The 16,486-nt window shown below is 33.3% G+C and overlaps 1 protein-coding gene across 4 annotated transcripts in view; it reads right to left on the bottom strand.

Annotated features, from left to right (window-relative positions):
- The window catches only part of PHIP (pleckstrin homology domain interacting protein), a 125,929-nt gene that overhangs the window by 102,412 nt on the left and 7,031 nt on the right, over positions 1-16,486 (bottom strand). For all 4 annotated transcript variants that reach the window (XM_031455965.2, XM_031455963.2, XM_031455964.2 and 1 more), the window contains exons 5-6: positions 7,590-7,740; positions 7,394-7,492 (exon numbers count right to left, since the gene is read on the bottom strand). In XM_031455965.2, the coding sequence (XP_031311825.2) occupies positions 7,394-7,492; positions 7,590-7,740 (250 nt within the window). The remainder of the gene's footprint in view (positions 1-7,393; positions 7,493-7,589; positions 7,741-16,486) is intronic.

Raw genomic sequence — 16,486 nt, 5'->3', positions numbered from 1 at the left:
GAGGTGGGTCTATAAAGAACAATAAAACATAACCTCTAATCTTCAGGCCCTAACAATATAGTAGAGAAAACAAATGTAAATAAATGGATAGCATTCAGGGGACAGATTAAAAAACAAAAACCAAGACCAAAAATATATATATACACATACGCACACACATAAGTCAGAAATGGTTAAAGAACAACACAAATTCTAAAACTACGTAACTAGAAAAGCAGAAGACTAAACCAGCAGAAGAAAATGAGTTCTCAAAGAAAAAATGGTTACTGAGAAAATGATAGATGAAAATAAACGTATTCAAATAAGTGATGAGTAGATACCTCATTAAGGATTAAGTATGGACTGAGTAGAAGGCAGGAAGAAGTAGAAGACTGAATAGAGAAATATTAGGGAAAGAATAAATGAACAGTAAAGAAGGCAGATTATTACAACATTGTAACTTACTGAATTATATGCAAAATGTTAAATTAGACATTACATGTCAAACCTCAAAGATTTATAATATTAAACAATCTTTCTAATAATTTATGTGAGAAATATAATCACATAAGGAAAAAATTAACCCTACAACTCCAGATCCTAGCCCAGTGCCAGATAATGTTAAGAAATTACCAATTGCAGAGTAAGTCAAATACAGTTTTAAAAATATGGCAAAATATAACAGTGAAAATGAGAAGGGAAAGGAACCTTCTCTTTAAAAACATAGTCAAGATTTATTAGCAAAGTAATTCATTAAATGATAATTACAGGAAGAAAGAGCAGAAAGTAACATTTATTGTTGTCTATTTTGTGTCTCATTTTGCTATCTGATTTAAGCCTCCAAATAACGGGATATAGTAGGTACTATCCCCATTTTACAGATGAGGATGCTGAGGCTGAGAAATTAAACAATTTGCCTAAGAGCATACATCTAGACAAAAGCAGAGTCAAGATTTATATCTAATTTTAAGCGAGTACTTGCTGCCTTTGTTCAAGCTAGTTTCCTCAGAGAAAACTAGAAATGTGGACAAGATCTAAGACATCTTTTAATGTACACGAGTCCCCCCTTATCCATGGTTTCTCTTTCCTAGGTTTTAATTACCTATGGTCAACCACGGTCCAAAAACATTAAATGGAAAATTCCTGAAATAAACAATTCCTAAGTTTTAAATTGCACACCATTCTGAGCAGCATGACGAAATTTTATGCCCTCCAACTCCAAGCGACCCAGGATGTAATCACCCTTTTGTCTAGCACATCCTGTTCATTAGTCACTTAGTAGCTGTCTGCGTTATCAGATCGAGTGGGTTATCAGACTGACTGTCCCTGGTATTGCAGTGCTTGTGTTCAAGTAACCCTAATTTTACTTAACAGTGATCCCAAAGCACAAGAGTAGTGATGCGGGCAATTCTGATTAGGCAAAGAGAAGCTGTAAAGTGCTTCCTTTAAGTGAAGAGGTGAAAGTTCTCAACTGATAAAGCAAAAAACATCCTATGCTGATGCTCCTACAATCTATGGGAAGAATGAATATTCTATCAGTGAAATTGTGAAGAAGAAAAAGAATTTGTGCCAGTTTTGCTGTTGCACTTCAAACTTCAAAACTTACTATCACATTGCATTTAAGTGTTTAGTTAAGGTTAAAAAAAAAAAGACATTACATCTGTAAAATAAGATATTTTGAGAGAGAAGAGAAATGGAGACCACATTCACTTAACTTTTATTACAGTACAGCTGACGACCCGTGAACATGGATCCACTTACACTAGGATTTTTTTCAATAAATACTTTCTACAGTTCTACACAATTGAGAGGATCGGGGAACCAGTGCCCCTAACCTCTGTACAGTTCAAAGGTCAACTGCATATTGTTGTAATTGTTTTATTTCATTATTAGTTATTATTGTTATTCTCTTATTGTGCCAAATTTGTAAATTAAACTTTATCACAGGTATGTACGTACAGGAAAAGACATAGTGTATACAGGTTTTCAGTACTACCTGTGGTTTCAGGTATCTACTGGAGGTCCTGGAATGTATCCACCATGAATAAGGGGGAACCACTGTATAAGATTTTTTGGTCATTAACTTGGATATTTGTGTAGTAAAGCTGTTTTTCAAGGCAAAACTGTTTTTTTACAATCATATTTTTAACAGTTGGGTTCCCCAATACTTCTTATCTACACCTATCGAAACTGCAACCTTGATGCAGAAGCAAAACAACAAAGATATGGAAGTACCCAGGCAAAACAACAAAAAAGATGAAAAATGGAAAACCTAGAGATAAAACATCTACTTTGCTAACATGGTAAGTCTAAGAAAAATGCAAACAAGGCAATTAGCAAAAGATTGCTTTAATTTAATATATTATAATCTTTTCACAGGATAAATATGCATTAAATGAATCTCCAAATTTAACTTTAAAAGCAGCCTTAATGTATGTATCTAAGTATTTCCCTTCCTATTTTCTGCCCCCGTCTATGTCACTTACTACTGAAGTAGGGTTGTTTATCATAGGCAAATAAGTACAGAATCAACTGTATCTGGAAACAGGCATAATGTGAGTAAAAGAGAAAGGACCGTATCAGAGATTTGCTAGTATCTTTGAAAGTAAATACTGCCATGCGAAGTACATATTCATAACTTTTAGAAAATTAGTTAGAAGCTAGTGATAACAGATTAGTGGGATCTTTCAGAGTTTTTGCTCTTGAAAACATTATTAAAGGGCTGGAAAGAAGCTGACCACTTTGGTTCTCCTGCCCTGAGACTGAATTCTAGTTCAATTTTCACAATTTACATCAACTAATAGGAGGTACAAAGTTGTCAGGATTTACAAGCAGATGACAAAATAAAACAGGATAAGAAAGCACTGAGATAAACTCAAGACTTGGTTTTGAAATTATACAGGTATACAGGTATGGGTTTTAATATTCCAAGTATAATGTATTGATAACCCAGTTCACCGATACATCTTAATCTCCTAAAAGTCAGTTCCTGGGGTTTTTCCTTACCTCAAAGCTATCCTTGGAACAAGTCTCTTCTTCTAATCATCTGTTCTGTTTTTTAACTCTCTACCTACTTCTAAATTTTTCTTGTCCCATGGCAGTACATCAGTTACATCAATTACCTACTGCCTTTTTATTTCATATTTACTAGTGATGAGGAGTTGGATTTATAGTGAGCACTAAAACGTAAGTTCTAACCTCCAGGATCTAACAGTATAGTAGAAAAAACAAAAGTGAATAAACAGCCATGACTATGTGATAAAAGCTATAGTAGAGACAAATACAAGCACTTAATTCTACCCAGTTACATTTAGGTTTTAAAAGATGAATAGATAAATGTTCACAGAAGGGACAAAAAAGAGAGGGACACTGCAGAGAGAAATAAAATAGGTGCAGACAAAGGAATGAAGACTCTGACTGATTTTAAGAACTACCAAATAGTAGCACAAGGTACAGAAGAGGAAAAGGTGGGAAAAGGTCAGATTTGTACATTACAGGGTTGAGACTATTCAAAGTCACAGGGGAAGAAAAGGCATGATGTGATCATATCTACATTTGAGAAAGTTCAGAGCAGTGGTTCTCAATGGGAGGCAATTTTACCCCAGGGGCATTTGGAAATGTCTGGAGACATTTTTGATTGTCACAATTGCAGGAGAGAAGTTGCTCCTAGCATTTAATGGGTACAGGCAGTGATGCTGGTATGCATTCTACAATGAACAGGACAGCTACCTTCAAAGAATTGTCTGGTCCAAAATGTAAACAGTGCTGAGGTTAAGAAACCCTGGTTTACAGCTAAATCCTAGGGTAGAGGAATAAGACTGGAGGCAGATCAGACAACTTGTAAGTTCTAAAAGAGCAGAGGCCATGTTCTTCTTTATCCTGCAACTCCACATCTACCCTAGTGTCAGATATAACATAGGGACTCAATATTTACTTGGTAAATGAATGAATGAGCTCCAGGCAAAAGTACCAAGGCCCAACATGCAGCTATGACAATGGTAATGGAAAACAGATTCAAAAGACTAGAACAGAATACACAGGCCTCACTGAAAAAATCTAGGAAAGAAAAATCCAATTTACCATCACCCTGATCTTAAATGATCTTCTGAGTTATAGCAAGAAGATCAATTAAAAACATAAACAAACCTTAAGTGCAGTATGGTATTTTGGAATGGATTCTGCAACAGGAAAAGGTAATTAGTGGGAAAATGTGGTGAGATATGAGTAAGGTCTGGTGTTTAGTTAATAATAATGTACCAATGTTGGTAGAGTAGTTTTGAGAAATATAACAAATAATATAGGATTATAACATTAGGGAAAGCTGCATAAAGGGTATACAGGAGCACTTTGTGCAACTTTTCAATAAGTAATCTCTTATTTCAAAATTAAAAGTTTTTTTTTTTAAAGTATTTCCCAAATGTATCAAAACTTAAATATCTGATTCTACAGATTAATCATTTCAATCTATATTTTAAGAAAAGCTAAAACGCTAAGGTTTTTTTTTCTTACATTCATATTTGGTAATACCACATTGCCCAAGGAAAAGAGCAAAGAAAATCTTTAGAGGCAGCCAGACAGAAAATGGCAGAGGAATCAACAAAAGAAGAAATAAGTCAAGTACTACAAACATTCATATTTTTAAAAGAAATCTGACTCATACTCTGTGATAACTCGAAATGATACACTGCATCACTATGCAGGCAAACTATTCTGCCAAAAAACCTAATGATTTTTTTCTTTCCATTACCACCCTAGTCACAATTTTACAGCAATGACAAGACATTCAAGATTGTCATCAAGGTGAACTGATGAGGCATGACACTAAACTATGACTATTAATAAGCAGAGTCATTTTGGTTAGTCCAGATTCTCTTTATAGAGATTTCAAAACCTATATGTAAATACAAAAACAAAAGAAAGCAGGTAAAATTGTCATTATTATAGTACAGCTGTTTTTATTTTTAAATAAAGAACTAATATTTTCCTGAAAATTTGAATAAAAGAAAAATAATTTATCTTAAACCCTAAAAATGAAATAAAAGTCTTTCAGAAAACAGTTACATGCTTGGTAATTAATTCTATTAACCTGAATACATACCCGTTGTATTTCTCTGATGAGACACAAAACGCATAGTATTTTTGCCATATTTACATCCCCTACACCCATGTCACAATATTTACTTATTTGACCATTAATGACCTGGCCTAAAATACTTTATGTGATTTTATAAATATTTGATATCCTTTTCTAACAAGTGACTAATATGAACTTTCTTGAGTAGCCGTTTTACCATTTGAAAATTTAGCTTATTGAGAATAAGGCATAAGGGGGAGGGTATAGCTCAAGTGGTAGAGTGCATGCTTAGCGTGCACAGCGTCCTGGGTTCAATCCCCAGTACCTCCTCTAATTAACCTCCCCCCAAAAAAACTAAATAAAGTCACCTAGAAAACATAAAAAAAAAAGAGAATAAGGCATAGAGTTAATGGGAGTCAGCCTGGCTTCACAATTCACTAAATGTGTAACCTTGGTCAAGTCACCAAACTTTTTCATGCCTGAATTTCCTTCTCTGTAAATTAAGAATATTTCCTACATACAGACCATTTAAGTTTTAAAAGGAGAAAATAAATGGAAAATGCTTAAAGTAGTGCCAGGAACATAATCATTACTCACATAGCCAATATTAAGAGTAAAGCTATTTATTACCAATCATTTTTGCACTTTCACTGCCTACCACAGGGTTGCCTGACAGTGTGTTGAAAGAACAACATAACATAGCGCCCTTATTATATGGATCTGCATCTTTTCCAAAGAGAGGATAAGCCTTTCCCTAGAGGGGATGCTCCTATTACATTTACCCTCTCCTTCTTTCAAGTAAACTGTTTTACCCCCTAGTATAATTTTCTAAACGCAAATATACTCTAGTGTCTCAAATCCTTTGTTGTTTTAATAGCTGTTCATTCTAGTAAGAATATACAGAAATCACTATTTAACCAGGACAATCATATGTTAAAAAATCAGCATCCATCATTACCATACCTTTGGAAAACAGGTCAGAGAAAACAATTCAGAATGCATCAGAGACAAAAAGATGTAAATCATAAAAGAGAGAGTAAGAGAGAAGATAAAGTGAGAAAGTTTAGCATATGTTTAACTGAATCCCAGAGGAGAGGAAAGAGAACGGAGCAGAGATGATATTTTAAATAAAAGATAATGGTTGAGGATTTTCCAATGCCAGTAAAAAAATTACAGATTCAAGAAGCCTAATAAATCTCAAGCTTGATAAACAGAAAAAATTGATACTAAGATATATCACAGTCAAACTGCAGAAAACCAATGGGACAAAATCTTAAAAGCAACCAGAAAGAGATCATCTTTCCAGGAGCAAGTTAGATTTAAACCCAAATATATCAAAAATTATACATAAAGGACAAAATGCCCCAGACAAAACATAAAAATTGTTATATTTTTTAAAAGCTACTTCTGTGCTATTTCTAAGTGATACGGAAAATAAAATGATACAAAAAGGCTAAAAGTAAAACAATGGAAAAAGATGTACTATATAAACATTAAACAAAAGTTACATAAAACTGTAATATTGACAATCAGTCTAAGTATCCAGAAAAGGAAGAAATAAGCAGAATTTGGACAGGCAGAAGAAAGACAAAGAATAACATTCCTGGCTAAGCAGGAGGGTGGGACTAAGAGAAGAGGCGATGATTAAAATATGAAAGTCTCTGAAAATCAAATGTATAGACACCATTAAAATATTTAAAATCACCTCTTATACTGCCTTGAGCGGAAGAACAACATAGCAAAGGTAGAAATAAATAAGATTAATATTAGTGTTACACAGTTTGACTTGAAAAGAAGAGAGGGAAAAGACACCGGGAGCAAGAAGACTAGTTTCAAGGATGCTACAGTAAGACAAGGGCCTGATAACAGTAGAAGTGAAAGGGATGAATCTAGGAGACATTTCAAGAGGAAGACCTAACTGCATCAGTTTTCCTTCTTTGAAATTTTAAAGGCAAAAAAAAAAAAAAAAAAGTACTATGCTTTATAAAAATAACCAAACTATTTCGTTTCCACCATTATAACTAATCTATACTATGATACAGTTGTCCACTAAATCAACCTAATGATATATCCCATAGTAAACAGTTTTTGTAAAAATAAAATACCAATGAGCTAATCAGCCTAGATAGGTACAGTAAATATAATCCACAATTACACATTAATATGACTTCTTCACTATAGATTACTCACATAAGAAAAAAATCTGACAGCTTTTTCCTCTTGAATGTTAATGTACATAATATGAAATTCTCTGACTTCACAGTAAGTAAAAAATATTTTTATTTTCAAAATCTCTTTACCAAGAGGATATCAGCTTGGTAATGAACTCAAACAACTCACCAATGCTGGGTGGGCTACCATAGTTAATTGGTGACTCTGGTGGTCTTCCACAATGCAATGCAGCCAGAGCCGATCCTTTCCACACAACATGCTTGCAGCCTATTAAACACATATATTTTTAATGGATACAAAGATAGGACACAAAGACAAAAAGTGAAAAAAAGAATGACTGAGTTTTGCAAGAAAATTTTCATACTCTTATTTGTGCGTAGCAAGGACTGTCTTCCAGCTCCTAATAAAGTCTGTACTCCAGGAACGCTTTGTGGAATTTCTTGCTCAAGAAGAGGTCCTAGTCGATGACATATTTGTAGCAAGTGATCAGGTGCTAAATGTCTGTAATACTTCACCTATTAGGTGAAAGACACAAAATATTTGCTAAATAAAGTAATGTAATTCTTTATAGTAAATAAAATATACTTTAAAAAACAATGATTTGTTCTGGCTAGTCAACATTTCATTCTACTTGGGGTAGAAATTCACATTTATTCTGTGAAACCACTTGACCCACAGAATAAAATAGCCACCCAACCATCATTTAACCCACTGAGGAAAATGTTAAAGAATTAATGTAACCTAAATACAGGAAGTTATAAATCAAAAGATGTTAGTCAATGCAAATATTGAACAATGAAAAAATATACAGCATTATAACCTAAAATGGTTATGTTTCAGTTTAACACTTTAATTTTCAAAAACTTCAAACAAAAAATCATCCAACTACAAATATAATAAATGTTTTCTATCTTTGGTATTATTAAAAAAAAAAAAAACTCCAAAATAGTTCAGGATTAAAGAAACTTGATAGTTCATGTTCTCATTACAAAATTTAAAAACATTTAGATAATTTCTATGCTGAATTTTAGAATTTATTTACCAAAAACCTTATAGACAGAAAGGCCAAATTCCAATGGTTAAACAAGTTTGACTATAAAATAAATGTATCAATCACAAAAAGTTTGAGCACTTTTTGGAACAACTTCAAAATATTGCTTAATTTACGTAGCATTTAAAACCAAAATATGAAATATTAATATTTTTATCATTATTTGCTTTTTCACTCTCAGTTTCTCATGAGTGTACTGTGAGTTTTCCAGACGCCACATGATATGATGTTCCAGAAGACTGAATATACCATATCTAAGAATCTGTCTTCCATTAAGCCAGACATTAAACATTCCCAAAAGTGTAAAACAATGCCATCTTCTCACAAATTTGTTTTGTTCTGGAAATAATTATTTTATAAAAAGAATTTCACTCACATTAACATGAAATGAGTTTATTATATTTAAATATCTTAAAATTTAATTTTAAAATGGTAAATATGAATAGATTATAATCCACATGAACAAAAGGAACTTCAATAATTTGTATTAATGTAAAGAGGTGCTGAGGTGATGAAGTTTGACAATTGTTACCGAAGGTCACTTAGGTTTCTTTTTTTGGTTTTTGATAAATGGAAGGCTGTACCTTTCGACTCCTTTTACCCACTTTGTCCGCTCCCATGGATGAAAAGAGTCAAAAGGTAAAACCTTCCCAGTTACAAAGTAAATAAGTCACGAGGACATAAGAAATAGTAGTGTGACTGTAGTTAATAATACTGTACTGCGTAATTGAAAGTTGCGAAGAGAGATTTTAAGTTCTCATCACAAGAAAAAAATGCTTTATTGTATGTATGGTGACAACGTTAACGACTTACTGTGGTCAACATTTCGCAATATATACAAATACTGAATCATTAAGTTGTACACCTGAAACTAAAATAATGTACGTCAATTTCATCTCAATTTAAAAACAAAAAACAAACCAAAAAAAAACCAGTAAAGTCTGAGAAACTGTCATAGCCAAGAAGGGCCTAAAAAGACATGACAACTTTAAAAAGTTCACTCAGTAATGGCGATTTTAATATGAATTCCTTATGATAAGATAGATTTGGGGGGAAGTGAGGGATTAAATCATTTCATTCTATCTTGCCGTGTCTGTTATACTCTTAACTACAGAAGACCATGAATGACATTTTTCAAAAGTAAGCTGATATTCATTCTCCTAGGCTGAAGCCAATTATAAGGAACCTACCTTACTTTTTATCATAATACACTGTCATATAGACAACATGGAGCCCTATCATCACACTCTGATCATTTAAAACGGTACAGACTGTGGCATACAGTAGATGGTCAGTAAATATCGGCAGAATGAATACTTCCAGAAAAGAAGTTCTAATACAAATTATACATACGACATTTCTGCTTTGGAGAGTCACAAAAGCACAATGACATTAAAGCCTCTGAAAAATCCTGATATAAATCTATTTAATTTTAACACACAATTTCCCAAAGTCCTTTAGCTATAGAATCCTTTTTTCCCTAATATCATCTTGACTCAAAACATACTTTTTCAAGCACTAGCATGAAAAAGCATTCAGAATATACCAAAATATAAAATTTTTAAGCTGTATTTATACTTTAATATTCCCTAAAATAATTTACTTAAAAATTTAGTAAAAGTCTAGACTATTAAGGTCCTTTCTAGTTTTAAACTTGTATATGATAACTATTCTAACGTGACTTCTTTAACTGATCAAAATTTATTTAAAAGTGTTTACTTTATCAAGAAAGTTCATTATTTATTAACTTCAGTTTTGAGATGATCTTGTTTTAGGGTCTTCTTGTTAAAAGTATTTACTTTATCAAGAAAGTTCATTATTTATTAACTTCAGTTTTAAGATGATCTTGCTTTAGGGTCTTCTTGCAAAATACATTTCAGGTAGTAAACCTGAAAATTCTTATTGCAGAACTGTATCTTTTTAATAAAATATTATGAATCCACTTTTTCCAACTAAATTTTTCCTTAATGATTTAGTATATTTCAACTTTCCAAAATCAACTTTCATTTTAAAGTTATTAGAGATACTTTTGGTTCTTAAACTCTTCATGCTTCCTGGCTTTAAAACCTTACACAAGCTGAGCCTCTGCTGGAAATCGTTACTGGCACACACATCTCCACACCTCGTTCTCCTTCAGGTCTTAGTCTATGCCTCACTGCCTTCCATTACCTGTTACACGACCTCTGCCCGTTCTTTGTGGACATTCTCTTTGTGTTTCCACAGCACATTAAACTCCCTTCCAAACACTCCTTTACCTCACTTCCCAGCACTCTGTAGTACTTATCATACCACATTAATTGTTCTTAACGTTTTTTTATACCTAGACCTCAGGAGAAATCTAATGATAGCTAGGATCCTCTTCCTCTGCAAACACTTACAGGCCCTACCACTATCTTGCCCTGCTTAGGGCATTCATAAGACCCTGCATGATACTAAAATTGCCAATTTACTTTGTCCATGTCCTACCTAAGAACACAAGGGATTAGATCTTGTTTACCTGTCTAGCTAGTACGTAACGCAGTACTTACAGTTAAGTGCTTAATTATTAGATAAATGAATATATAAAAATATGTAGAAAAAAACTGATTTCTCCTTTATCTAGCCATTAAATAGTGAGGTTCCTTATGGTCTGAGATCCCAGAGCCCAGTTCTAGACTCTCTTTCCTTCTCACTCTATACTCTCTCCTTGGACCATCTTTATGCCAAAAATTTCCAAATTTATATCTACAGCCTAGGCTTGTATATCACACTTTCTTAAAAGACACCTTTCCTTGGAGTCCCAAGGCCTCCTCAACTCAACATATCCAAAACTGAACTCGTGATACTCAAGCCAAACCCCCTCCTCCAACAAAAAAAAGGACCCTACCTTGGTGACTGGCACCACCACCTATCCAACCTCAAATCAAAGAGTCCCTTTTATGTTTTTCTGGAGTTGAACAATTTGGACTTTAATAGTCATTGCAATGAGGTAGAGTACACACCAAATGGGAAACATAAACTTTTAGTAAGAGGCTCTTAGAATTATTTTTTTAATTGAGGTATAGTTGATACATGCATCCCAATGTTCATAGCAGCACTATTTACAATAGCCAAAAAACCATACTTTTCACACTTCTCATTCCCCGCTCCCACCTCATTCCAAATATCCAAGCAGGCACCAAGTCCAATCAATTTTTTTCCTTCCTATCCTTAAACCTATGTACCTATCTCTATCTCTCTAATAACAATCCAAGTTCAAATCATCTTTGCAATAAACTCTCATCTTTCCTACATCCACTTATGCCTTCTACCTCATTCAAATCTATTCCCTGAATTGGGTCAGAATGCTCTTTCCAAAAAAACACAAAAAAACCCCAGAACAGATCTGGTCAAGTCACATCTACATAAAACAATTCATAGGTATGCTCTTTGGAGCTCCAAATTCTTCACACGGTCTACGAGCACTGAATTTCATTACTATTTCTCTGGGCACATTCCCAGGCTTACAACCTCCAGCCTCTACTTTCCACATTCAAACATGTAGGCTTTCTTTCAAATTCTTTACCTGCACTTTTGCCTGTCAGGCTTTTCCCATGCAGTACACTCTGCATTTCTCCACATCCCCTTGCCCAGACAACTCTTTTATTTGTTTCAGATCTTCCCTTCAATGTAACTTCCTTTGTTTTCCTTCACCCTATTCAGTCTCAGATCTTGGTTGTACATTCTCCCTGACTTTTCCTTAACTCATGTACCAGTTCATGATCATACATTTAACGACAGAACAATTTAATGCTTTTCTTCTCAGCTTCACCATAAACTATATGAGAACAGGGAACTTTTTGTTGCCAAATACATCACATATACACATACCCAAAACATACTTTAAAAAATAAATAAAAATTATTTTTGCCACCTTTTCTCAATATTCTTCTTCATGGATATTAATTCACATCATATGGTCAATATTTAAAATATTTTTTAATTTTTAATTAAAATAGCTCATTTATGGCTATACATATTTGATTTTTACTTTTCAAATATGAACCTTTTATCTCCAACATTAACTTAGGCTTTTTAGTTTGAATGAACTTCTATTTTAGTTTACCAGTAAGTAATTAAAAGAAAAACTTGAAATGTTATTGTAATAAAACCCCATATCTAAAGTGTCTATATTCAAATTCTCAGTAATTGTCAGCACACTATTATTTGGGAAAACAAAACAAAGCAAAACTCGGCATCCTCAATTCTAACGTACCCATTATCTTTCATGACCAGAGCTGCTTTCAAGCTCTCAAAGATATTGAGCACATAAAAAGTATGACCAAGTTGTAAGGTTAAGTGTGGTAAATACTAATAATACTAACACAACTAACACACATTGGCTGCACACTAAATGCTAGGCCTTGGTAATTGTTTTACATGTAAAAGCTGAGTTAATGATTTTAATAACCCTAAGAGATATGTTCTACTATTATTCCCATTAATAAAGAAATGATAGTACAAAAAGATAAAACAACCTTCACAAGGTCACACACAGTTAGTGAATGGTAGAGATGAGTCAAACCAAGGCAGTCTAACTCCAGAGCCACAGTCATACTGCACCCTCTGCAAAGTACCTATTGCCTCAAATGTATGTATATATCAACGTGTGAGAAAGCTATAGACTACCATTTTGAATCGTTTTCAACACACACATTAAACTGAGCCAGAAAGAAATGTTTTAAAAATGCACTTTCACTACTAAGCAAACTTGCACAAAAGCATAAATTCCTATAAAGTGGAATACTTAAAAATCTAAGAATATAAGATAAAACTATAATTATACAATAATGACAACCCTAAATACTCTCTCCCAAAATGATTAAAGGAAATCAAAGTGACCAACCCTTCTTTTCTCAGTATTTCTAAGATTAAAATTTTAAACTCTTAAAGTTAGAAGCAAGGTATAAACAGATTAAACAACTAGTTACCATAAAATGTATAATTATTATTTTAAAAAAATTTTAATGCATATTTATCAGTAGTGCTCCACTTTTTAAAATCTATGTCTCTTTTGAATAAATATTTCATCTACTTTCCAACTAAAATACAAAAGCCTGCTATATGGATATAAACCCTAATGCCATCCCACTGAAATTTACTCCTAAATCAGGGGGCTAGTCAGAGCTTTTTCAGACTTCTCATATCTCCACCCCACCTCCAATCCCAATTGAAAATCACTTGATATGGTAACAACAATCTTTGATTAACCGTCCATAATTAACAGTTAAAACCAGCATTAAACAAATATATCCTTTTTTTATAAAAATCATGTTATACTATCTAAAGCAGAGGTCAGCAATCATTTTCTGTAAAGAGTCAGACAGTAAATATTTTAGCCTTTGGGGGATACTATTTCTGTCACATTTGTGTGTATGTGTGTATATGTATATATGTATACATGTGTATTTAACAACTCTTTAAAAATGTAGTAACTTTAGGTCAGGGGCCTTGCAAAAACAGGTCTCCTGCACAATTTACCCACAGCAGCCATAATCTACCCACCCCTGATCTAAAGAATGATCCGTAGTTTCCAGCAGCAAGGGTAACAGAATTCCGTGAAACAAAGGCAATCCTGCTCTTGCCTTGGCCCTCCTGGCCCAAATCATAAGCCTGTTATCATTCTTTTTCAGATTACAAATGTAAAATATTTCTAGAATTATCAATTACAATTTGAACAAAAGGATCATTTTCTGCAACTGTGTATTACAGCAAAAAAGGAACCAGGAAAGAAACTGAGCTCTTTGGGTTTATTTTCCTGCATCTTTGGCTACACCAGCCTGCTTCTGCTTGATATGTTACTGCATACAAATGGCCATCCTGTTTTAAGCCAAGAGAATTTTGCCACTACCGGTTAAAGGGTAAGCGTTATTAGTAGGAAGAGAACATAAAGAACCTGGAAGCCACCAGCCATACTGTGATTAAGAACTTCTCTACCCAATTTTTCAAGAACAGGTCAGTAGTTTGGGTTAAGAGCTCTGAAGTAAAGAGCCTAGGTTTAAACTTGCTAACCGAGTGTGGGGAAACATTTACTCTAAGTCTTGACTGTCCTCATTTGCAAGACTTGGGACTGCAGTAGCCACCACCTCGGGAGCTGGTCACAGTACCTGACAAAAGAGTTCACTGTTAGTTGAGTAACACTCCTCATTATGTATTACATGTTGACCTTTCATGTTGGGAAAAATCCTTCTAGAACTAAACAGGAAAAAAACTGGGTATCTTTTTAAGGACCTTTTTCAAAGTGAAGTTAATCAAACACATTCATTCCAACTACCTGAACTACCTGTGAAACCTAGAAATGACAGTACTTCCTCTAGCACGTAATTAGGACGTCCTTATGAAAATAAGATCCACCTAATGTTTGGCACCCAATAAGACCTGATTTGACTAGGCTCTTCACGTTATCCCTATGTTTTGAACACCTGATTGGTTCTAAAACAGTTTTTCAGATCTTCTCACATCTGTTTACTTACAATTTTTTTAGATCTGAAAGGCTAGTTGCTTCTGTTTACTACTATAGTTCTTAGTTCTAAAAGGTCAGCTTAATACAATATAGTTCTTATTTTTAGGCCTATTTTGGCATAAACAGGACCAAAAATGTTTTTAAAATTCTGTTCAGTATTTAATCACTCTATAAGGCATATTACTAAAACCCAGCCCCAGGGGGAGGGTACAGCTCAGTGGTAGAGTGTGTGCTCAGCATGTTCTGGGTTCAGTCCCCAGTACCTCCTTTAAAATAAATAAATAAACTTAATTACCTCCCCACCAAAAAAATTAAATAAAGCCAAAACCCAACCCCTAAAATTCTCAAAACTTCTAAACTCATAATTATGAATCTGTTACCATTATTACAAAGTGTAGGTTAAATTACACCTACATTCTTTAAAGCAAGTTTACCTTTTCTGAGTATTTTTTCCCTCACTGTAATAAGCTTTTCCACATAATATATGGAATATTTATTTTGTGCCAAGTATCCTCAAAATCTATTTATCCTCACAAGCAAATTTTCCTCATTTCACAGATAAAGAAAACTGAGGCTCAAAGGTTAGGGTCACATATTTAAAAAGTAGGAGAAACAGTAATCAAACCCAGGTCTCCTGATTCCAAGTTCAGTGTTATTTTTATTATATTATAGTTTCCTTCTCAAAACTTTAGTTCCCTCCCACCATTATCACATACGTTTTATGATTATAAACTTAATAGAACCCATGTAACCATTTTTCAAGACAAATGCTCTAAGCTGAGTAACTAATCTTAGAAGAACTCTTATATGCTTATGATTTCTTTGTAATTAAGAGTATAGTAAAACTAATATAGAATCTTACTAAGTGTCAAAATTAATCTTGTTGGTCTATTTACTAACATGCCTGAAAGACTGTCATATTCACAACTTAGTCAACCACCTACGAATTCATTTAGGTAATAATTAAGGTAGTATAATCAATACAACTATCAATATACATTTGTCATTTAAATAAAATGCAATACTGCTCTTCCAAATTTTATTCACTACAATCTAACTGTATTTTGTTAAAAAAAAAATACAGAACAAAATTATCCAAAATTGAGGTTTCCACAAACCAAAAAGGATGCTATATAAAAATTAATTTAAAATACAACAAAATGACAAACTTTAACTTTAAAAAATAACATTCTGAAGTTTTGTTTTAAAATCAAGTCATATTTGCTAAGCAAAATTTGCGCAATAAGAAATACTCTTTAAAATATTACTTACTCGGTGAAGTATAATTTAAAATTCAAATCTATGATTCTGTAGAAAAAGTTATTGTCCATTAATTTAAAGACTGAAATTTCTTTAACTATTTATTCTTAAAATGCCAATGTAAATAATCTTAAGAGAACAACCAGTTTCATTTTTAGTAATGTTTCAGTTTCAAACCCTGAACTCAAAATAACTAACATGACACATATAATGACAGTATAAAACTGTTTCAGAAAACGTCTGTTTCTCCAAGTTGACTAGAATTTAGTACTTTCACACCCCAAAACTAAATCAGAATCAAATGACACAAGTAAAGGTAAATATATCTTCCATTTATACTATAACCTCTGCTGAGACAGGCTACATGCCTGTTCTCTAGCCAGATAGAGACTAAATGGGTCATGTACCGTGACCATGGGCCATCTGGAGTCCAGAATACATGGATTCTTTATGTGCTTCCTTCGCAGCA

This window comes from Camelus dromedarius, chromosome 6 (genome assembly GCF_036321535.1).
Source record: "Camelus dromedarius isolate mCamDro1 chromosome 6, mCamDro1.pat, whole genome shotgun sequence".
NCBI lineage: Eukaryota > Metazoa > Chordata > Mammalia > Artiodactyla > Camelidae > Camelus > Camelus dromedarius.
This window is presented reverse-complemented; position numbering and strand designations above follow the sequence as displayed.